Source organism: Tupaia chinensis, unplaced genomic scaffold, assembly GCF_000334495.1.
Source record: "Tupaia chinensis unplaced genomic scaffold, TupChi_1.0 Scaffold000201_1, whole genome shotgun sequence".
In the NCBI taxonomy this organism is placed as follows: domain Eukaryota; kingdom Metazoa; phylum Chordata; class Mammalia; order Scandentia; family Tupaiidae; genus Tupaia; species Tupaia belangeri.
In genome coordinates, this window is record NW_006159676.1 from 2,605,675 (window position 1) to 2,615,543 (window position 9,869).

Consider the following 9,869-nt stretch of genomic DNA (forward strand, 5'->3'; position numbering starts at 1 on the left):
GGGGTCCAGCCCCAGGTACTCACCTGACGGGGCTCGAGTGGCGGTCTTGGGGACAGAGGGCTTTCGAGAGAGGGGTGCCCGGCCTCCCTTGTCACTAGGCTCGCTGCGGGCGCTGAGTGGCCGGCTGGCCCTGTCCCCACTGGCCAGCCCCTTGGCTTTGGTCGCGGCTGCTGGAGCAGCTTTGGGGGCGGTCCCGCCGGAGCTGGGACGCGCCACGGGCTTCCGGGAGGGTCCTGGGTTCTCAGTCTGCCGCGCCGACTTGGGGGGTACCATCTCTGGGTCCACCATGCAGATGCCGGGTGGGTCAGGCAGTGGCGGGGGGACCTTAACGGGGTCGGGCAGGGGATCGTGGAGGGCACCCCCCAAGCCCTCCAGGTCGTTGTCCGAGTCCGCAGCCCCGGGGATGGCGGGCAGGGGGTCTGAGTCCGACAGGGTGGGCAGGGACTCGCTGATGGAGGTGGGCGGCGTCTCCTCCACCCCCAGCACCCCTGCCCGCTCCTGGGACCGGGCGCTGCTGTCGTTGGAGCTGCCGGGGGAAGCGGGCGCCGTGGGCACTGCCTTGCGGTGCTCGAACTCGCAGGGCGACACCAGGCACAGGTCCACGTCGTGCGGGGAGACTGAGCGCCGCGCCCGGGGGCCTCGCAGGGGGAGGCTGAGGCCGGCCTCACCGGCGGAGGGGGGAGGCGGCAGCACCTGCTCAAAGGACACCGACAGGGACTCGTCCACCTCGGTGGAGTGCGGGGAGCCCACCTCAGCAGGCAGCGAGGGCGTGGTCACGGTGGGCGTGGTCGCCGTGGGGGACGTGTCCGGCCCCGCCTCCCCGCTGCGCAGGGGGCTCAGAGACAGCCTCCCGCTGCCCTCGGTGGGACTCGGGGCGCGCTCGGTGGGCGAGGGCGTGCGCGGCCGCGGGGTGTCGGACACCAGCAGCATCTTCTCCTCGAAGCAGCTGCTCTCGTCCCCGGCCGGGCTCAGCCCCAGCTCCAGGTTGCTGTCCAGGCTGGGCGTGGCCTCCAGCTGCGAGGCTGGCGAGTTGCAAGAGGCCGCAACCGGATTGGTGTCCCCGTGTGGCAAAGCCGGGAGACTGCAGGGTCCATTCTCCACCGATCCGAAGCCCGGGTTGGGCATGCTGGGCGCTTTGCGGAGTTTAGGGGCCACCGGGGCACCCACCTTCTTGACGTTGGCTGCAGCCGAGGGGACCCGGCGCACCTCCCGGGGCTGCGTCCGTGCAACACTGGTTCGCGAGTCCTTCTTCACCTCCTGGGGACCGGACTTGGCGTCCTTCTCCGTCCTGCGTGGGGCCTCGGCCCGCAGGGGCTCCTTCCGGGCCCCCCTGGGGCGTTCCTGGGCAAGCCTGCTGGGTGCCGAGGCCCGGCCGTCCTTTCTCAAGCTGTCCCGGGAGCCCACACTCTCTTTGCTCTCGGCCCGCCGGGGCCCCTCCAGATCCTGGGGTGTCACTTCGGGCTCCCGCAAGAACTTCAAATGTTGCAGGTGAGCCAGGCCTTCCAGGAGACGGGCCGGGGGCGTGCAGCCGGGGAAGAGCACCCGCAGCACCTTCTCGGTGGGGTCGGCGGGGTGCCACACCAGCAGGACGCACACCGAGGCCGACGCGCGTTCGGGGCCCGCGGAGGGCGGCTGGAGCACGTGCATGTCCAGCCGGCCCACGCCCACCTTCTGGAACAGCACGATGGGCTTGGGGGGCAGCGGCCCACGGCTCAGGGGCAGGGGCGTGATGCCCAGCTGGGCCAGGAGCCCCAGCGCCACCTCGGCCTCGTCCTGGCCCCGCACCAGGCGCGACGCGGCCTCGCAGGCGTTGAAGAACACCACGCCCAGGTTGGGCGAGATGAGCCGTCGCAGCCTGTCGTTTAAGGAGCCGTTGGCCGCCACCTCCGGGCGCTCCGCCAGCTTGCGCCTTAGTAAACTATTGAGGCCCGGGAGGCTGTCGGCCCCGGCGTGGGTCACCAGCACTGCGTCCACCCGGTCCAGGTGCCGCACCAGCTTCCAGAAGCTCGACTTGGGGTTCGAACCCCCGTCGACCAGCACGGTGAAGCCATTGACGGCAAAGAAGGCGGCGTCCCCGAGGCCCCCCGGGAAGATATAGCAGCAAGGTTCGGGGATCCTCAGGAATCCCCCAGAAGAGGGAGGCTCCAGAAGCTCGAACAGGGACGGTGGCTCCAGAGACTCGTTCAAGTAGCTCAGGAACTCGCGGAGGCCCTCGGAGGTGGGCAGCTGAGCCGGAGGGTTCAGCCGCAGCCGGAGCACACCTTGCAGGCCGGGCACGTCGGGGGCCAGCCCGGCCCAGTTGCCGAAGGTCGGGCAGGTGATGGTGAGTGTGGGTGGGTCCGAAGGAGGGGGCGTGGAGGACAGGAGGTCATGGATCTGCAGGTGCGGGAGTGAGAAGGGGCCATCAGGGCTGGGTGACACCGCGCTCCTTGGGAAGATGGGGTGAGGACATCCCGACCTGCCTCCCGGGGCTGAGAGGGTCCTTTGCTCCTGCCCCTTAGGGACTCAGGACAAAGCCCAGATCTTCCTAGGACCCCAAGGCCCCGTGGTCTGGCTTCACCTCCCCTCCCCTCCCCTCTCTTTTCTTTTTTTTTTTTTTGGAGAGGTTTATTTTTTATTTTTTTTTATTATTTTTTGTTATAGGGCGCGTGTGCTCGCCAGAAAGGCAGAGAGAGACAGAGAGACAGAAAGTGAGAAATCACCCCCCAGGGGGCATGGCCACGCCGCAATCCCTTCTCCTCCATCCTCCTCTCGGGATCTTGGGCATGCACGCACACATGCCTGGCGTGAGTTTAAGTTTAACCAGGTCTGGGATTTGAACTGCAGTTGACTACATGGGAGTCCAGCGACATAGGCATTATGCCTAATGCTGGTCTCTCAAATTTTTTTTTTAAAAAAGAAAGAGTTTATGGAAAATGCATATTATGAAAATACTATGGCTTTTTTTTTTTTTTTCTTTTTTGCCATAGGGCATGCACGCCCACTGAAGACAGAGAATGGGAAAGTAAGAACTCAGCCTCCAGGGGGGATGGCCATGCCACAATCCCTTCTCCTCCATTCTCCTCTAGGGATTTTGGGCACACACATGCCTTGTGTTATTTTCAAGCTTCTGGGACTCAAACCGCTGTCAGCCACGTGGGAATCCAGTACCTTAACCACCACGCCATCTGCTGGCCCCAAATTCGTAATTTTTTTATACCAAAATAAACTCATACTTTAACTCCCTTTTGTTTTTTGGAGAGGTTTTTGCTATAGGGCACGTGTGCTCGCCAGACAGAAAGAGACAGAGAGATAGAAAGCGAGAAATCACCCCCAAGGGGGGATGGCCACGCCGCAATCCCTTCTCCTCCATTCTCCTCTCAGGATCTTGGGCATGCACACACACGCGCCTGGCGTGAGTTTAAGCCACCGGGTCCGGGACGCGAACTGTGGTCGACTATGTGGGAGTCCAGCGACATAGCCATTACGCTAATTGCTGGTTCCCGACTGGCTCCATCTTGTTAAATTCAAAATGATTTCTCTCTCAGCCTGATATTCTCTGAGATCTCTCATGGAATTCCAAGGAGACAGATGTTCAGGAGCCTGAAATAAAGAGGGAAGGGGGGCCGGCAGGTGGCGTGGTGGTTAAGGTACTGGAGTCCCACATGGCCGACTGCAGTTTGAGTCCCGGACCTGGTAGCTTGCTTTCTCACTCCCCTCTACCCCCAATCAAATTAAAAATTAATAACAACTACTAATAAAATTGAATGAATAACTCTTTAAAAAGAAAAAAAAAAGGGCTGGGACCAGCAATTGGCATAATAGCAATTGGCATAAGGGCTACATCACTGGACTCCCAAGTAGTCGACCACGGTTCGAGTCCGGGACCTGGTGGCTAAAACTCATGCTGGGTACGTGTGTGTGCGTGCCCAAGATCCCAAGAGAAGGGACTGCGGCATGGCTATCCTCCCAGGGGGTGATTTCTCGTTTTCTGTCTCTTTCTTGCGAGCTCAGGATCCCTATAATAAAAACCTCTTAAAAAAGTTGGAACAGCAGGTGGAACAGTGGCTAGGGTACTGGGCTTCCACATGGCCGACTGCAGTTCAACTCCTGGGTGTGGTTGCTTGCTTTCTCACTCTCTCTCTCTCTCTTGCTATTTCTCTCTGGGGAGCACACAGATCCTATGATAAACAAAAAAATAGGGCCTGGCAGGTGGCATGGTGGTTAAGGCACTGGACTCTCACACTGCCGACTGTAGTTTGAGTCCTGGATCTGCCGGCTGGGTTTTTCTCTCTCTCTCTCTTTCTCTCTGTTCAAATTGAAAAATGAATTATGTAATTTTATTGATTCATTCACTTATTTTAATTTGACCAGAGAGAGACATACAGAGAGAAAGAAAGTGAGAAAGCAAGCCACCAGGTCCAGGAGTCCAATTGTGGTCAGCCATGTGGGAGTGTCCAGCGTCTTAACCACCACGCCACCTGCTGGTCCCCATAAATTAAATTCTTTTTTAAAAAAACTATAAACAAATAAGGGGCCAGTAGGTGGCGTGGTGGTTAAGGATGCTGCACTCCCCATGTGGCCAACGTCACTCCAGTCCTGGACATGGTGGCTTGCTTTCTCACTTTCTCTCTCTCTCTCTCCCTGGTTCAATTAAAATAAATAAATAAATAAAGGATCAGCAGTTGACATAATGGCTATGTCGCTGGACTCCCATGTAGTCGACCGCAGTTCGAGTCCCAGACCCGGTGGCTTAAACTCACGCCGGGCACGTGTGCATGCGTGCCCAAGATCCCGAGAGGAGAATGGAGGAGAATGGAGGAGAAGGGATTGCGGCGTGGCCATTCCCCCTGGGGGTGATTTCTCGCTTTCTGTCTCTCTCTGTCTTTCTAGCGAGCATACACATGCCCTATAGCCAAAAAAAACCTCTCCAAACAAGATAGATAAATAAAATTAAAACAAACTAACAAAACTCGATCCTTGCTTTGCTCTGGATGGCCGTTAGCCCTACTGTCTCCCTTCCTCTGTAAGAGCATCTGTAGGGGCCAGCAGGTGGCGTGGTGGCTAAGGCGCTGGACTCCCACAGGGCCAACCCCGGTTCAAGTCCCGGGCCTGGTGGCTTGCTTTCTCATTTTCTGCTTCTCTCTATCTGTCTCTGTCTCTCTCTGGTGAGTGCACGTGCCCTGAGGCCATCTGCTGACCTACAGGCTCAGCCTCACATGGTACCCTTCCTAGATGATGGGACTGACCCCTGATGACCAGGAGGCACGCAGGAGGGGAAACCGAGGCAGGGAAGATAGCAGGGTGCTGGGGCCTTGCAGCTCAGTGGGGATGAGTCAGGATCCAGAGCTGGGGATGCGACTTACCTCCTTGTCCTTCAGCACCTGGAGGAAGTGGTAGGGAGAGAAGCCCCCCGTCTGGAGCAACAGCTCCCCCGTTTTCTCCAGACAGGGCCCAGCCAGTACCAGCAGCTTGTGAGGGGTGGGGTCCAGCAGAAGGTTCCGGAGCTGGGGAGAGGGGAGAGCGTTCGTGATCCACCCAGTGACTCCCTGACCCTGAATCTACACGGAACCACCTGTGCCCACCCCACGGGCAGCCTCGGGGCCTCCCGCTGGGTCCTGCCTCCTGGCAAACTCCCGTTCTTCCCACAGATGCCTGGTTCCGATGCCGTCTCCTCCAGAAAGCCCTCTCTGCCTGTCTCTCCCTCTGGTCCAACCCTGATCCCACAAGGCTGAGGGTATCTGTGTCCGGCTCGGTCTCCTCCAGACTGAGAGACCCTGGATTAAACCAAAGGCAACTTTTTTTTTTTTTTTTTTTTTTTTTTTAAATTAAAAAGAGGCTTTTGGGGGCCAACAGGTGGTGTGGTGGTTAAAGGCGCAGGACTCCCACAAGGTCGATTGCGCTTCAAGTCCCGGACCCAGTGGCTTTCTTTCTCACTTCCCTTCTCTCTCTTTCTCTGTCTCTCTCTAATCAAACTGGAAATTAATAATAATAAAGTTAAATTAAAATAACTCTTTAAAAAAGAGGTCTTAGGGACCAGCAGATGGCATAATGGTGTGTCGCGGACTCCCACGTAGTCAACTATGTTTTGAGTCCCAGACCCAGTGGCTTCAAACTCACGCCAGGCACGTGTGCGTGCGTGCCCAAGATCCCGAGGGGAGAATGGAGGAGAAGGGATTGCGGCGTGGCCATCCCCCCTGGGGGGTGATTTCTTGCTTTCTGTCTGGCTCTCTCTGTCTTTCTGGCAAGTGCATGTGCCCTATAGCAAAAAACTCTCTGAAAAAATAAAAAAAAGGGAGGGAGAGAAAGCAAGCTGCCAGGTCCAGGACTTGAACTGTGACCAGCCACGTGAGAGTTCAGCACCCTAACCACGTCACCTGCTAGCCACAAAAGGCAACATTTTAAATCAAAGGAAGCAACCTGTAAGAGAGTCTGTAGTGGGGTGCCCTAGGGCTCCATTTATTTTTATTTTATACATAGGAGACAGGCAGACAGGCCCACAAGCCAGAAGAATTTGAGTCAGCTCAGACAAGAACTGGCCCAGCCAGCGAGAACCCTCAGGACACGAACACCTGTGGGATCCTGCCCTCTCACCTGCTCTCCCCTCCAGCACGCAGGCCTGGGGCTTCAGCTGCGACAGCTCACCCACCCCTTCACCCCAAATCCAGCCTTTTGTTTTCAATTTCCTATAGGGCACGTGTGCTCGCCAGAGACAGAGACAGAGAGAGGGAGGAAGAGAGAGGGAGAGAGAGAGAGAAAGCACACCAATGGGGCAGGGCCAGCCCACAATCCCTTCTCCACTCTCCTCTCGGGATTTGGGGCACACATGCACACAGATGGCTGAGTGTTTTGCAGGCCTCGAACTGCACAGATGGCTGAGTGTTTTGCAGGCCTCGAACTACACAGCTAGCCATGTGGATCCCCTGCCTTCACCCGGGGCTCAATTCCAGCTTTTTTTTTTTTTTTTTGTGCCCCCACTCTGGAGGAGGGAAGAAACCGAAGCTGAAGGTCTGGAGGAGGAGGTGCCGGGGCCGGGTGTCTCGAGGAGACTGTTTCAGGCAGCATGACGCAGGGAACACGGAGATCAGGACAGCCACCCACGTCCTCCAGGGCACCACCCACTCCCTACCTCGTCACACAGGGACTTGTGCGATGGGTTCAGGAGGACCAGGGTCTCCAGGGTGTCCCCGCGGTGGTGGAAACTCCGCTGGCCTACGGGGGAAATGAGACGGTCACTTGAGGTCAGGCTGTCCTGGCGTGAAACCTCGTCTCCCCCTGCCATGGGACCCTCAGATAGCACGAGGCTCTCAGGAACCTGCCCGGGGGTCACCTGGGAACTAGTTCATGGCACAGGGTCCACGGGCAGGACCCGACCTGAAAACGGCAGTAACCAGAAAGAGGTGGGCGGGGCCTGACTGGCAGCGGCTGGCACCGTGGGGGATGGCAGTGTCACATCTAAAAGGCTGTACCCATTTGACAGACGGGAGCCTGAGCTCAGAGACAGCCAACGAATGCATGCTGGAGAGAAGGGCTCAATAAAGCTAAAAGCCAGAGGAGGCTGGACTGAGCCGTGAGCAGGTGCATGAGGGGCGGGGCCGCGCGAGGGGCGGGGCCGCGCAGGTCTTCCTTCTTGGAGAAGAGCCCAGTTCCAAACACAGATGGTTTCAAACACAGAGACCCAGGCCCTGAATCGGAAGGGACAATAGCCCGTGGGCGCTGGGCATTCTTTATCATACTTAGCATTCTGCTTCTCCCACACGGACACTGCCCCATTCAAGCCGGGAAACCAAGGCACAGAGAGGGGAAGAGGCTGCCGAAGTCGCACAATGGAGACAGGATTCCCAGCCCTGCCCCCCTTGCTCCTGGAGGGGTCAGGAAGCCACCAGGATGCGCTGGGACAATGAGACTAGGGACATTTCCTTCCTTCCCCTCCTGAAGCGGCCTGGTCAGCAGGAGCAGGAGGGGTAGTGTACTATGCGCAGGCCCCACCCAGCAGCTGCTCCGTTTGCCTGGGGACACCCCAGAATCCTCGGGGAGCCTTGCGCTGGGTGGGGCTTCCCTAGATCTCACTCCTCAACTACCTGGCTGGGTGCAGAGGTCACAGCCGGGAGCCAGACTTGGTCTGTTCATATAAGGGCTCACATTCCATCCTCTGGGGTCTGCTCAGTGCCCCGCCCTTTTCCAGATGTTCTGTGCCCCCCCGCCCCCCCCTCCGCAGGGCCATAGCTGGGGTCCTTTCTTCCACTCAACACACCAACCCCAAAGTTCCCCGCCTCTTGGATACCACAGTTTCCTCATCTGTAAAACAGGATTAAAAACCACAATCTCCCGGTTTGGAGATTGTGCAGGACGGAGGGAGTGATCGCTGGGCCAGGGCTCACCTCTGCCTGGGCACTGGCCCAGCGAACAAGCAGAAGGCGAGCAGCAGGGACACAGGGGACCCCAGCCTCACCTTTCACGAGGCTGGAGAAGGTGGTGGAATGCCCGGATACAAAGAGCTTGAGCTGTTTGTCGATACTGCAGATGCCAGGATCGACGTCCCACGATCGGATCCCTAGTGCCAGAGTGGGCAGTGAGGGGAGGACAGTTCAGCCAGGACCCCCAGCTCCCAGAACACTACAATAACCAGTGCTTGGTGGATGGGGGGGCCGCCCCGGCCTCTCTCCCCTCTCACTTGCTGCAGCTTGGAGAGGCAGAACCCCTCAACACCCTTGGCTCTCACACTGTGGCCGAGTCTGGGAAACAAAGGCCACCTTAGCTTTTTTTTTTTTTTTTTAAGAGTTTCTTTTTTTGCTATAGGGTGCGTGCACCCACTGGAGAGACAAAGAGAAACAGAGACAGAGAAAGCGAGAAATCAGCCCCCAGGGGAGATGGCCAGGCCACAATCCCTTCTCCTCCATTCTGTTCTTGCGATTTTGGGTAGGCATGAGTTTCAAGCCGCCGGGTCTGGGACTCGAACCTTAGTCAGCTCTGTATGAGTCCAGCACCTTAACCACTATGCTCCCTGCTGGCTCCAAGTTTCAGTATTTTACAGACAAGCCTCGGGACACCAGCCACAAAGCCCCCACCTCCTGAATAGCCCTGTCCCCTCGACCTCCCCCTCCTCGCTGCCCCTCTGCTCTGTTAGGCACGATCCAAGTTTGGGTCTTTGCACCAGCTGTTCCCACGGCCTGGAGTCCCTTACCCCTGCCTCACCACCTGTTCCCAGGGCCAGGGGCCCTTCCCCCATGTTTCTCCCCTTCACACTCGACATGCTCAGACTGACAGCCATTTGCATCCATCTTTAGGAGTGCTCTTGACACCAGGCCAGCTCAAAACGTGTTCCCTCTCCTCGCTCTTCTGGGTCCATCCCCCACGGGACTGGGAGTCCTGTGTGGGCGGGGACGAGCCTCTCATCCCAGCTATGTCCCTGCGCCTGGCTGGCAGGAGGCCTGGCACACAGAAGGTGCTCAGGGTACATTTTGCAAGCGCAGGAACCGAGGCGTGTTGCTTCCATGCCTTTTTTTTGGAATGCAAGGTGCAGGCGTCCCGAGGGATGGGGATGGGGAATGACAGCCCTCCCGGTGCATAGATGCACCACACCCGCCCGCCCGGCCCACCCTGCCAAGTAGCTGCAGGTGAAACCTCGCAGGTGCACGCGTGACTCACCTCGCTGGGTGCCAAATCCCCCCCCGGGGCAGGCCACGCCCGCCCACACCCCAATTAGCAGCAGCTTCTACAGCAATGGAAAGTGGGCCCCGGGGCTGCAGGCCGAGGCGCCCCCTGTTTGCTCCTCCCTCCAGGGCGTCCAAGCTGCTGAGCTATGGGGATTTGAAGCGCCCCCGCCCTTCCTCCAAAAAACGGGCCCGGCGGGCGGGAAACGGAACCGTTGCCCAATCGTGCGAGTCCCC

The 9,869-nt window shown here is 58.4% G+C and overlaps 1 protein-coding gene across 1 annotated transcript in view; it reads right to left on the reverse strand.

Annotated features, from left to right (window-relative positions):
* MAP1S (microtubule associated protein 1S) overlaps window positions 1–8,533 on the reverse strand; it is a gene marked incomplete at its 5' end in the record, with an annotated part of 32,908 nt that extends 24,375 nt beyond the window's left edge. Inside the window, 4 exon segments of the mRNA XM_027771280.1 lie at window positions 24–2,376; window positions 5,346–5,486; window positions 7,109–7,191; window positions 8,432–8,533. Of these exon segments, the coding sequence (XP_027627081.1) occupies window positions 24–2,376; window positions 5,346–5,486; window positions 7,109–7,191; window positions 8,432–8,533 (2,679 nt within the window).
* Between the last annotated feature and the right edge of the window lie 1,336 nt (window positions 8,534–9,869).